The sequence below is a fragment of the Micropterus dolomieu genome, linkage group LG19, assembly GCF_021292245.1.
Source record: "Micropterus dolomieu isolate WLL.071019.BEF.003 ecotype Adirondacks linkage group LG19, ASM2129224v1, whole genome shotgun sequence".
Classification (NCBI taxonomy): domain Eukaryota; kingdom Metazoa; phylum Chordata; class Actinopteri; order Centrarchiformes; family Centrarchidae; genus Micropterus; species Micropterus dolomieu.
In genome coordinates, this window is record NC_060168.1 from 13,526,249 (window position 1) to 13,539,889 (window position 13,641).

The window sequence follows — 13,641 nt, forward strand, 5'->3', positions numbered from 1 at the left end:
TTTGATCACGCACCTAGGAAATATCCGGGACATTATGAAGGCACTGCCACTGCTTCTGCTGCAGACCCGCATTTATGTGACTAATTAGTCTGTGATGCATTACAAACAGACCTCGATTTGGCATGCATGGTTAAAAATAGTCAGAAATGCTGCAGATATAGTTTCAGGGTAGACTTTATTATTCATTTTTATTACAGCTAATTTTCGGAGGCACTCTGTATGAGGGTGCATAGCTGTCTAAGGCACATGGCCTTCGTGCATAAACATTTTCTTGTAGTTTTCTTCTTTTCTTACAGTGGTATCCAAACCAAACACTCAAAACCACCTCCAGATATGCAGTAAAAATGCCTGGAAAATGCAGTACCGTAACAGCACCTTTAATGAATCAAGGTTACTTAAAAACGAATAAGAAAGAGTGCTGCAGCCGAAATGCATCTTGGCACAAACAATATTTTTCCTTTTTTATATCATTTCTAAGGGCAGTGTGGTTTACAGGAGTTGCATTGTTGTGTAATTAAAGAACACAAATCTATTTGATAGTTTCACAATGAACCAAAAATTCATTAATTCACACTGATCGTTGTAGGACACATCAAAGATTTGTCATATTGCAGCTATACAATGATGAAAAGGCTGTAGGGGTGAGAACAAACAAAACCAAGCATGCAACACTCAGCACCTTCATCTAGTAGGAATTCACACAGAAAATTAACAAACCACCAATATCTTCATTTAAATTGTCTTCATAGCAATTACATCACCAGAACAGTAATACAACCTTTAATATTCCAGCAGTTTCTCACAATTACCTTAGAAAAATAAGTAAAATTGACACAAACGCATCTTCTGGAAGCTCTGAATTGGTCCATATCACAAGTAGAGTGTGCATGTGTGCCTTCATGTCTGCCTACACATCCTCTGTGTGTGGGTTGACAATGTTTCATGCGAGGGAAAGAGATGAGTCTTAACTACAAATCCAGTGCAGCCCAGCGCTCCAGTCTGAAATGGGGGACCAAAAGGTTGTATGACACATTTGTGGACACAGTGGCTGTTTTCTTTGTACTATGAAAGGTAATGGGTAGAGGTCAGGTGAGGGTTGCAGCAGTGAAGATCCTTCATCACGGACTAGACTCAGTAACAGCCATCTTTCCAGGATTCATCTGACATTTTAGTCATGCCCAAAGACCTGTCAATAAAACAGGAAGTTTTCATTCAGAATCAAATTGTAATCATGAATGGCATAAAAAAAAAAATTGCGATTATTAAAAAGGACATATTCTTCTATATCTCAACATTGCTTAATAGCTTTTCATTTAAGCACTCACCTCCTGGGGGGCTGTGAAAGTTTACTCCTGGTGGATGCTGATGGCACAGCCTGTCCTCGGCCCACAGCAGACCTCCCCACTCCAGTGGAGGCTCTCCCGGGTATGTAGCCTCCGCCATTGGCAGAGCCCGGGGACTGGACCCTGCGGCCCCCTCCTGCAGAGGGTGCTTGGACAACAGGCAGACCTCTGGAAGGCTGACGACCAGCTGCCATGGAGCCCACAGGAGTGACAGCTTTAACTGGAGTCCGCAGGGAGAGAGGGGACTGGCCATTGCTACGCAGCCGACTACAAGCCATACCTTGAATGGAAGACAGGCACAGTGGTAGAATCTCAAGCAGCTGCTTCTTTCAGACAAGTTGGGAAATCAAACTGGGATACCCACAAGTTTTAAGGGCTTTATGAGGGTTAAGAATTGGTTTTAGGGTTCAGCTTAGAATTACATCAGGGTCAAGGTTAGGCATGTAGCTGTTAAGTTTAGGGTAAAGAGGTATCCCTTTACATTTATTCCAACAATATTCAATTTATTTATTCAAAAAATATTATTTTTTAAACAAATTACTTTTTTAATGTAATTTTATTCAATGTCAATCCAAACATCTGCAAAATAGTGCCTATTGTAAAGTTCAGTTAATGAACTGGAAAAAAAAAGGAGCCCTCTTTACATCCAGAGTTACTCACTGTGCGTCTTTAAGGTCTAACCAACAGAGTAGTTGAATACATTTCCTTCCCCAAAACAATCGCAAAGCCAATTTTCAAAAACTTTGTAAACCTGCATTGCAGTCATGGTTGTGTGCGCGTACTATCTTCTACATACTCAATCAGTATGAACTGCCTACTAAAGGAACAATTAAGTATGCCATTACCAGCAGACTGTTGGAAGCATATTCAAGCTGCATCACATGATTGTCATTGCATAGTCTAAAGAGACACAATGCATTTTGGGATGGTTGAGTATGTCCAGTAAGCTGACAGCTACACTCGTTTCTGTAAGTATGTGCAATAAAACCTTCGTGAGTAAAAAGACATTCTTTAGCCATACACCTGTGTGTAGGGTAAACATGTAGTAAAGGTTAATTTAAACTGCTCTGTCCTCAGTCTCTCATCCTGTATGTTTTATGCAAGCACAGAAACATTAGCTTGGTATTAGCCAAATGTTACAAACAAGCCAAATTGAAAGCTATCTGTCTAGAGCATAGACTGGTCTGTAGTCTTAAAATTTGGCACATTGTTGTAAACTCAGCTGCTGGCTGAGACAAACCAGCTGCTCCTCCTACCAGGTAACGTTACTGGCCGGCAGTGATAAGATACTGACTGATGTCTGAGTTCTTCACTCTTTCTAAACGTCACTCAGTATTGAGATATTACATATTGAGTTTATATAGTGACGTTACCGTTGTAAACATAAATGTTGCTGTTTAAGAAACAACATTTAGTTGCATTTAAAATATTCAATTCTAATCCTATAATTAATTTAAAAATAACCAGGCAGCTAATATGCACACTTCAATATTTGTTTACTTATCCCAAGTGATATGTCATCTCATGCCAGCTGGGGCTCGTCTTACCAAACAACCGTCACCAAATAATAGTCGTTAAGCAGTCTCAAGAATGGTATCAATATCAATAAAAATTAACGATCCCCATCCCTAGTACCTTGTCACCCACATGCATGTGCGTCCTCATGCAAGATATAAGCAAAACTGGGGCCTATTCCATAGCACTAGTAGTGGTCAAATATTCCACAGGGTACTTTTAAGAAGAACCTTCCGTATCTGTGGTCATGCAGAGGTTAAGACGAGGTAAGGTGGTAGGATAGAAATGATACTAGAAAGGGCTATATGCCTTTCTACATGGGGGAGTGGTGCGGACCGGGTGAAGAGGGTAGGGTTACCTGTGGAGGGGGAGTGAGTCAGTTGGGACATGCGGTTGCCAGAGCTCTGGAGGTTAGCCTCCATGCTGCGGCTGTTTCTGACTGCCTCCAGGGAACGTAGGCTGGTGCGGGGGGCCAGATTAGGCATGCTGTGCCTCAACTCCTCTGGAACCACACATACAAAACACATTTAGCAACAACAAAATGTGTATCATCACAGCTTTAGCCCGAGAATTTCTGTGATGGTCACTCTTCTCGACCTAGGGTATAAAAGCTTAATTATTACTGGTTATAGCCTACCTTCACTCCTGGCAAATTTAAGCAGCTCCGCACTGGGGCCCTGGAGAGATCGTCTGGGTGTTCTTGTGCGTGGGGCCCCGAGTCGGATGCTGTATTCCTGACCGTGGTTGGAGGTGGAGGGAGACAGGCAACGTGGTGAGCCTAAGGGCGAGGGGGTGAAGCGATGTCGTCGCTGGGGCACAGAGCAGAAGTCATCCTCTTCGTCCTCCAGGCTGTAACTGTCAAATTCCTGATCGCTGTAGGTGCCCCCCCGGCGCAAGGACTGCAGAGAGGCTGTGGAGCTGCGGCGTGATGCAGACGCTGAGCTGGAAGCAAAATCCTGCCTCAGACCTGACACCAACAATATAAAGTTAAGAAAAAGGAAACTGCATACAGGGAGACATACAAATGCCCCACATACACACAAAGATTCATGCACATATAAAATCGCAGGAAACTCTTCATAGCTGTAAAAGAGAATATACCCATCTGATCTACTGAGGTGTAAGACAATGTTTGCACTAAGGCCAACTGTGCTAGTCCAGTCTCTTTCTTCATCAGTTGTCATAAACAGTAGTCTACCTTTTAGAATTTGGAAACAATTACGGTAATGTCCAGCACACCACGTGCACACCACCTCTACTCACTCTCTTCCTGTAGGCGAGCCATGATCTGGACATCTGTGAGATCCTGCAGCTTATAGCCCATCGAGATGGAGTCATCTGATGTGCTGAGCTCGCTGTCTATGGAGGACTGCGAGCTCAGGGCTGACTGCATGCTTGGGACACCTGTAAACACAGTGGGATACCCGTTACAACAAACGCAAAAACAGTTTCTGCAAGTTACTTCCACTTCTGTTTGGGAGAATTACCTTAAACTCTCAAATAAAAGCTGGTACTGAAATAACGGTCATGTGGTTTTTTTACACATATAAAGACCAGGTAGGGAAAAAAATAAAAATAAAAATAAAGACCAGGGCCTGTATCATAATGCCTACAGGGCTCATCTGAGAAGAGGGAGCAATGGTGCTGCACCCTCAGAATCACTCATAACACTTATCAGACTATAGTAAATGTTTCAAAAATAAACCTTTTGCCTGGTTATCCACTATGAATAAACTAACTAGCTTTCAAACTAAGATTGTCGTCAGCCCCCCAAAAAAAGAGACATTTGAAATTTGGTGTGAGGCCAAAGTAATGCACTGTTTTGATTAATGGGCCCCTTTCACGCCATAAAATGAGTATGACAAATGTTGCACCATCACCTATGTGACAGCTGAATTGATCACAAAAGATTAGATGCCAACGGGATCTGTCAGACTCTGCTCAGTAGAGGACGGGGACTGATCATCAGGTTTATACAACTGCATTATCGCTTCAAGGTAATGAAGCAGAGTAGCACATCATAATGTCAATGAAATTTGGGAAATACTGGAGAAAAGTAGCACCATTATTATCAGCTGGTGAAGGTGTGTGAATTATAACCTCACCTCAGCTAACACGCAGTGCTGCCTGTATCTGGACAAATTTAGATTTAAGTTTAATATTCACCAGGTGGATTTGCATTTTACCTATCAAACAGAGCTGATATTTGAGAATTTAAGTGTGAATATAGACAAATCAAAATTTTAATTAACATGTCTCTCCACCCCAACTTCACTAGTCTTGCCCAGCAGCGTTGGTCCAGAAAGCACTGTCTGCTGATGATGCCCAGGAAGGCTGTACACAAAGTTCCCTTGTCAAGCATGTCTGTCTGACACTGGCCTGACTCTCAGATTTAGACAAATGGGAAATGACAATATCATCCAGGGGCATTTGGTTATGTAAAAAGTCTGGGATTAGATAGGGTCGCCCACCCACAAGCCAAGCATTTTCAAGTTCATGCAAAGATTTGTTATTTACAGGGTTTTCATAAGCAACATCAACATTGTTGGTTTCTGCACAGTCAAGGGCTGGAGGAGGTATAACATGAGTGCAAACTAACGGTCTCAGTCACCACAGAGCCAACATCGCCAGCAATATACATTTCACGCAGGTTAGCATTGCCAAACATCATCAATATGCCTTGTTTCTATGCCCTGAAGTATAAACCACATATACTTAAACATAATTGCTGACCATCTTCCAAAATTATGTGTTTTTCTATAGGCCAGGCACACACTGTTTCCCACTCATTTCAATACAAATCAACAAGAGAAGCAAATATGCTTAAAATATTTTTTATTTTAGATTAATCTATGCGATTGTTGTGCAGTGATGTAGCTGAAAGCTTGGAGGGATGGGAAAGATCTGTGTGTGTGATGTGTTCATGTGTTGGGCTGAAATTTCAACATCTGCCATGCAAGTGCTGGCTGAAAAATAGCAACCTTTGTTATGAAAGAAGCTACCCAATACACAAGGTCTGAAATGAAACCTTACATAACTTTGCTGTGAGGGGCTGTCTTTCTCAAGCAAGTATCAGTTCGTTGTTGATTTTAATACAACAATGAAATTAATTATAACAATGGCTGCCGGGCAGAGGAAGAAAATCAATCTAGAAAACATATGATATGTTTTGAAAAATGGTTAACAGTCATGTACCGTATTTGCATCATACAGTAAATTGGGTAAAACATGCAAAATGCCAGAATAGTGTTTAAAAATTACCATTCAGATCCCTGAGGGGACACACTGTTGATGCATTAGTGCACACACATATCAACTGACCTACATCCTTACAATAAGTGACGTGAATCCCACTGTTGTGTTGAGCAGAAAATGAAGAGCACAGTGCGTTAATGTCATGCCATACCTGAGCTGCCACAGGTTAGTAGGGATTTGTTAGTTGATTTGTGGTACCCAGGAGAGATCAGGCCTGAGCCTGCCGAGCCTGCCTCTGCTGACGGGCTACTGTACATGTTCCTCCATCTAGACGCTGCAAGGAACAGGAGAGGAGAGGTTAGATATTCTCCAAGAAGAATATACAGACTTTTAAAGGGAGTGCCATGAAGAATAGCTAAGTCTGTTGGGGATCAATTTATAATAAAGGGCCCCATTTTATTTGCAAGTGCAAAAAGGTAGGTCTCGGGCACATGGACTTTACAGGTGTCTCCAAACAGCATGGGCGTCTCCAGGAGTACGCAGTACAAAAGGGTTGTGTGAAGCTGAATATAGATTGGAGGGTGTGGTGATTAATAAATAACTGATCATCGCTAAAACAACTGAACCCATCACAGTGACACATGGCAACAACGGCTGAACAGATGAAGAATCTGCATCTCCAGGAAATCACATTGTTGTCTTCTGGATGGTGCAGAGCAGCACGATGTGAACACACAGCACCACAAATCCGCAGATGATAATAATAAACTGTTTGGTGAAGCTGTTTATACGATCGCATCAATCCTACGCTTCTTAAGTCACAATTGTGCTTTATTTCACATTGCAAGTGATTACATCATATCTTAAAATGTGACAGCAGCATTTGCTTTGTAGTGCATTTCAGGAATAAAATGTCATTTCAAGGTCAGGAAAACACCAAACTGTCAGAGTGCTGCTTGCCCTTGTTGCTGCGCCACCTAGAAAACAGAGCCCTAGATGTGAATACAGCAGTTTGACAGTATAGCTGTATACTATATTTAGACAGTTTGAAGTTCAGTAATAGCAGGTGCAGGTGTTAAAAAAAAATAAAAATAAAAATAAAAGCGCTTTGAGAAAATACTGCTGCAATATTTGCATTCATACTACAGTTAACAAAGAATAGGGTTCATTTAGTTAGTTTTATGTTTTTTTTTCACCTTGGTTACACCTTTCCTCTTTATCGTTCCTGCAGTTCGGCTAAAACATGCTCTATACCAGCAGGCGGTTTCAAGGTTTAGTGCTGCCGTTTAAACAAAATAGTGAGCTGACCCAGGGTAAGGTAATCCACACCCAGCCTATGAGTTCATGTAGCCATTCAGCCCCGGTGTGAATAGTGTTGTTGTTCAGTTCCTGCAGTGTGTAGGAAGTAGGATCAGCGAGCAGGATAAATAATATATGGGGTGTATTGGATCAGACACAAACTTCTGTCCACGCGTAGAGACGTACGCATTATGTACACAATACTGCGGAGGTGAGCAGTAAATAAGAGCTAAGCACATTCACAGGAGGAGGCAAGACTGTCTCCTTGGTGCTGACTTAGGCGCAGTAATCTTGATTTAGGCTGACCATCTCTAAAGCAGCAACATGTGTATATATATATATATATATATATATATATATATATATATATATGTGAATAAACAAATGCATACTCTGGTCCAGGCGGCTGATCAGGGTCCGACAAGCTAGTTCTGTCTCTGGGCTGCGGTGGTCAAGAGCCTGCCGACACCATTTCAAAGGAGACTCTGGGCCTGGATCTGCTACTTGCTTTTTCGGAGACACATACAACCTGAAGAGAAGAGGCAGAAGAGAAGAACACTACTTAGTTCCAAGAGAAATGAGAGCAATGACAAGGAGTAAAAGGGATTGGGAGAGTAATAAAGATGTAGGAAAACTGAGGTAGGGAAAATGCAGTTAATGGCTGAAAAAGTAAGCCTACTCTACTTTTTATTAAACATGCCTGTCAAAAGGGGCTTGTAACTGCAGAGCAGAACATTTAAATGGAAAAAAACAAGCTAGAGATTAGTGCGAGCTACTGGCATGTAAGGTGTGCACTAATAGTATTGAGCATGCCATGCACAGTAAGAATGTTTTTCACAATGTACAACACAGGCATGACTGAGTGAGAATTAACGCTCAACCACTGAATGCCAGAAAACCAAAAGGACACTGAAGCAGCAAAGAGCTCACATCAAACAAACAATCAAGCTGGTTTGTTTAAAAGGAATGATTTAATCAGACCAAACAGTGGGCAAGCAAACACTTTAAGTAATGTGTCTTTGAACAGCATTATCACGGGCTCAACCTGGTCCTGCTACACATCTGTCAAACACATCAGGCTCATCCTAGTCTAAGACACATTCTGACTACATGGACAAATCCGAAAACATATTTTGCAGGTGAAAACTTCTTCTGTCTGAGTATGAAGAGAGAATTTTAGAAACAGCTGCATATTCATGTCCACTGCCAGAAAACCTGCAGCCACACAATGTCGCCATCTGAAATCACCACTTGACTTGGTGGTGTTTTTCGAATGCCTCCACTGAGATGTGTCAAGTGTTGCCCCAGTGAGAGCAAACAGCCATTAGTTCGCCACAGGCTTTGAACCGGCGGTCACATGAGCTGAGCCTTTTGAGTTGGATACACAAAAGGCCCGGACTGACTGGTTCTGGACCAATCAAGTGCAAATCATCTTCCCATTGGGCAAACACAAAAGGGCCCATTCCTCACTGGAATGAGCAATGACGCAGAGAGCAATACTCCGGTCATACATTCTGCCATACAGCACAGCTTCTCTGAGCGTAGGGGAGTGGGAGCTACTCCTTTCTTGCACGAAGCCCGTGTTTGATGTGGAATAATGACAAGCCTTCTTCTTGAGTTTGAGACATTTTTTTTGTTACAGGTTACCACCTGGTTGTTGCCATTCATGCAAGACGCAGGTCTGCAACTGTAGTATATACCAGACCAGTGTATACATCTGTGACATAAGGGGTTGCTGAGTCTCTACAGTGTTCACAAAGAAGATTGGTGAAAATTGGTGCAACCTACCCTCTATAATAACATTCAAGTATATCTGAGATACAGAGGGCAGTGGTTATGGATGACAGGATGAGTCAACATCAGTATATCTCCAATAATTGTATTATTTCTAATTATTTTAAACGAACCCTATAGCAAAAACAGATGTTCTTCCTTTCAGTATAAAACAGAGTAGTGTCATATCTTTGTTTAACCACACCCAGGAGAAGCCTCGAGGAGGCAGGTTAGATCACTTTCAGCGATGCAACTTAATCAACTGCAAATGCAGGTTATTTCTGTTTTTTCAGTGTGCGGAGCTTAACTTATATGGTATGAAGTTTATTATTAGATTGTGTGTAGAGACACCAAGCGCAAGTGTTTGTGAAGTAATCTTTCATTAGGAAACAAACATCCTGGATGAATCCTGGGCAAAAACTTGACCTAGAAACATTGCCTGTCTAATCTAATAGTCTGGGAACTATAGTGCCACAATTAGACAATCTAATTTGCCAGACTTTATTATTTGAATCAACCCCCCCCCCCAGTCAGAGATACTGCAGTTCCTCTCAGGTCTGGTGTTTCTGTCCTTGTTGCAGTCTGGTCAAGCATAGGGGGGGCCCTCAGATCACATGTTGCACAATCCCACCCAAAGCAGTTTAGCCATGTGGTAGCATCCAGCCAAGAGCAGATCAGATTATGTCGCTGTTAGGATTACTGGATGTTTAGGCTATGTTAACCTCACAAAGCACATATGGTATGGCTAATCATGTGAAACTGAAAATAAGTCATGAATGGTCTGGCTGTTAAGCTGCTAAAGTAGCCATCAGGAACACAATATGGTACCTGTTGTAGGCAGTGTGACCGACGTGCACAGCATAAACAAATACATCCAGACTGAGCTCTGGCATAAAATTTACATGGATTAGGCCATTTAGTAATTAATCTTCCATTACTGTTCATTTGGGGTAATTATATTCTGGAGGAAATGAGCAATGGTCGTGTTTACTTTTAGCTTTAACCTGACCTGCATTCAGGAATGAACTAATGCAAATATAGCGTTGTTGACCTTCAGTACATTATGTAACAAGGCTTAGGGAATGCAGATCTATACAGGGTCAAGTCAACCATAATGATAATTATTATAATAATAATTTTCTGAAACTGCTTTTCTCCTCTCTTGAAACAGTTTGATAAGAACATGTCTGTTGCCTGTCGTGTTTTCATTCATGCTTGGTTTAGACAGGTGCAGATAAGCATTTAAAAAAAAACAAACAAAAAACATAAACAAACAAAAGACATAACCTTAGTGTTCATCATAACCTGCCAAGCATGTAGCAGACAGGTCACGCATATTGTTTATCTGGGCCAGAGAGCTCAGAGGCAAGTTTAAGAGACAACCAACAGCCTCTCACTTTTGTATTCACATGTAAACGGCTTCTGAAATGATTTTCTCTGGCTGGCTGCCCTTTCTGTTTCTGGCTCCTCGTCACTCCGATGTCTTCCTTCGCTCTCTTTCCTCCATCACTAAACAAATCAGCATTTCTTCCTTATAACAAAAAATACTCAGTTGGTGATTAATTTTTTTTTTTAACCACATTTGAGCTTTGAAAGCAAGTTTGAAAGTACAAGAAAAAACTCTCCCCTCCTTTAGGGCCGCAACTAACAATTAAATGAATTTTCCATTAATCTGTCAATCATTTTCACTAACCGATTGTTAGTGGTGTGGTCCATAAACTGTCAGAAAATGGTGAACAATATCGATCAGTGTTTCGCAAAGCCCAAGATGACGTCAGTCAAATGCCCCGTTTTGTCCACAACCCAAATATATTCAGTTTACTGACAAAATATTCATATTTTTTTCTTAAAAAATGACTCAAAACAATTAATCAATTATAAAAATAGTTGGCGATTAATTTAATAGTTGACAACTAATCGATTTAGTGTTGCAGCTCTGCTCTCTTTCAGTGGATGTGATGCAGATTCTTGGCCAGAGTCTAATTTTAGATCAAAATAACCTAATGCTAAAGTACAGTACATAGTCACTGCCCTATGTGGGACTAACGCACTTTAAAATCAGAGGTTAAAATAAAAAACACTACTGACATCTGACTGGGGGTTCCTCTACCTGCACACGGGTGCTCAGAACATATAAGCTTTAAATGTGGCATCCCTGTATCCTACGTATTATGGATATTACTTGTAATCTGCAAATACTGTACTGTAGATGCAGCCCACTGGTCTGTCCAGTCATGACAGGAATACATGTCAGATAACCCAAACAAGTTGGATAATGGGAGACATAACTAGAGACCAGAAACAAGAAGTGCAAACAATAAAACATACCAACTGTCCTCGTCCTCTACTTCCGCACACTCATCCTCCAAATCTAGGACATCCACTTCATCCAGTGCAGTTTGGTCCACCCCTGAATCACCCTCTGCAAGTGTCTCTGACTCATAACTTTCCTGAGAGGGGCTCTCCGGCGTCAGGCTTTGCCCCTGGGACTGTCCCGCTCCGTTGCTGCAAGTCAAGGTGAGAAAGCCCCCACACGGACCCTGTTCCTCCTCTTCCACCTCATTCTCTTCCTCCAGAACGTTGGCCACAGGCAGAGGGGACATCTCTTCGCCGCTGCTGCTGCTGCTGTCCTGAGGGGGTGACAGCTCAAAGTTTGTGCTGCCCATCTCACCACTGCACTCCAACCTGAGATGGGAGTTGGTCACCCCTTCACAAGTCAGCCTCTCATTGATATTGACAGCGCCTGTGAGGTTGCTGTTGCCCCCCCTGTGGATGTTCGTCTTGCTGCCCCTGTTGCGCAGGGTCTCATTCTGGACCTCCAACCTACGAACTAGCTCCTGCAGCTTTCGGACCTCCTCCAGCTCCACCCCAGCCAGGTCTTGACCCCCCTCCACCTCCTCTTCACACCCGGGCTTGGAGCTCTCCATTAGGCCAGTGGGGCAGCCATTGTCAGGCTGGGGGGCCACGCTGGCACTGTCCGGGACCACCATGCTCCTACTCTGTTTGGAGGGAGAGTAACATCAACACTTACGTGATGGCACTACACAGGAAGTCAATATATGAACGCACGAGCACAAGGTTGATATGACTACACGCTGCCGAACACTAGTGAGTGGGGAAAAGTGCTGCTAGCAATACAACAAAACCCCAACACATGCGAACTACAGCAAAACATATCTGTTAGCATTAATAATACTCTCTAGCTACTTCAAACACATGCAAAGCTTTAGGTCGTGGTCACATGATGTACCTGGTGCATTAACTAGCCGCTTCCAGGTAACACTCACTAGTATTTACATGTCGCTTCACTTTCCCCCCCGTTCGTAACGTTGCTAACTCTACAACTGCAATTGTTAAAAAAAAAATTGAAAAAAAAAAAAGCTGCAAGATGATTAACGTTACACCATCAAATCTACATGTAAACTGTGAGCATGCAGCAGCTCTACTGTCGTATATCTAGTCATTACGTGCCCATTTGAGCACTCTAGTTAATGTTAGCTCGGCTAGCATGCTATCAGCAAAACAATCGTACCGGTGAGTGAGCCGTGTTGTCCCAGTTGTCCCAGCGAGCTGATGACTGAGCTTCCCCGCCACTCGGAGCTCAAACCCCCCAGCGCACCGGCGACTGCATGAATGAAGCAGCTAATTACAACCACCTGAAACGGTCCTGAGCTTGATAGTGATTGTCAGTGCACCGGGGAAGCTCTCAGTTAGCTATACTAATGCATATTCTCTTGTTGCGAGAGCATCGCCGATTTCGTTCATCATCTCAGCTTACTGCTAACTAGCTTGTTGATGGGCTTTAGTTAGCCCAGTGAGCAGAGAGAGCTGCAGCAGTAGCCAGCGCTCGCCCCTCCTCCTACGGGGTTTCCTTGTTATTTGGCCCCGCTTATGGGAGAGATGTGGTACTGCAATAACATTTCTTTGTAATCTATATTGTTGCCACTGGGTGTCGCTGTTTACATAGCAACATACCACTGCACTAAAAGCACAGACTATAAAGATTAAAAGTATAAAATCCAATACATATTGTATCTGCAATGATTAGGGACAATGAAGAATGGCCATTCTTCAATAGAAAGATAGAAAAAAAAGGAGCATCTTTTTTCAAAACCTTGGCAAACAGATCCTAGATACTACTTGAGTTAATTGAGAAAATATTTTTATGTTTAAGTGAACCCTACAAAGAAAAGGAAGCTGAAAGAAAATAACAAATGTGTTATATCAGAAGAAAGATGACCCTCACTGTGTTTCTGGACATTTATATTCAAAGGTCTTATCAGCTACTAAAGAGCGATGTTGATTCCAGGAGTTCACTGCTGGACAGGAAATCCTAACTCATGTGTTAAATACAAGCCATTCATGTAGGCTTACTTACATATATGCATGTCTGTGTATGCAAAAATGCAGGAAATTGAGACTGCTAAAGAAAAGAAAGGAAAGAAAGGAACCTTGTGGCATTAATGAAACTGTTAATGATGTTAAATGAAATTTACTGCAAAAAAGTACTGCACAC

General features: G+C 42.2%; 1 protein-coding gene across 1 annotated transcript; it reads right to left on the minus strand.

Annotated features, from left to right (window-relative positions):
- Nucleotides 1-158: 158 nt before the first annotated feature.
- zgc:66447 (SLAIN motif-containing protein-like) lies at nt 159-12,970 on the minus strand. Its single transcript, XM_046030955.1, has 9 exons — nt 12,658-12,970; nt 11,454-12,124; nt 7,745-7,881; nt 6,265-6,387; nt 4,122-4,262; nt 3,496-3,825; nt 3,217-3,360; nt 1,326-1,623; nt 159-1,186 (listed from the first exon to the last, which is right to left on the minus strand). Exons 2-9 carry the CDS (start codon nt 12,113-12,115, stop codon nt 1,132-1,134), a joined length of 1,890 nt encoding a protein of 629 aa, XP_045886911.1. The 5' UTR covers nt 12,116-12,124; nt 12,658-12,970; the 3' UTR covers nt 159-1,131.
- Nucleotides 12,971-13,641: the final 671 nt, after the last annotated feature.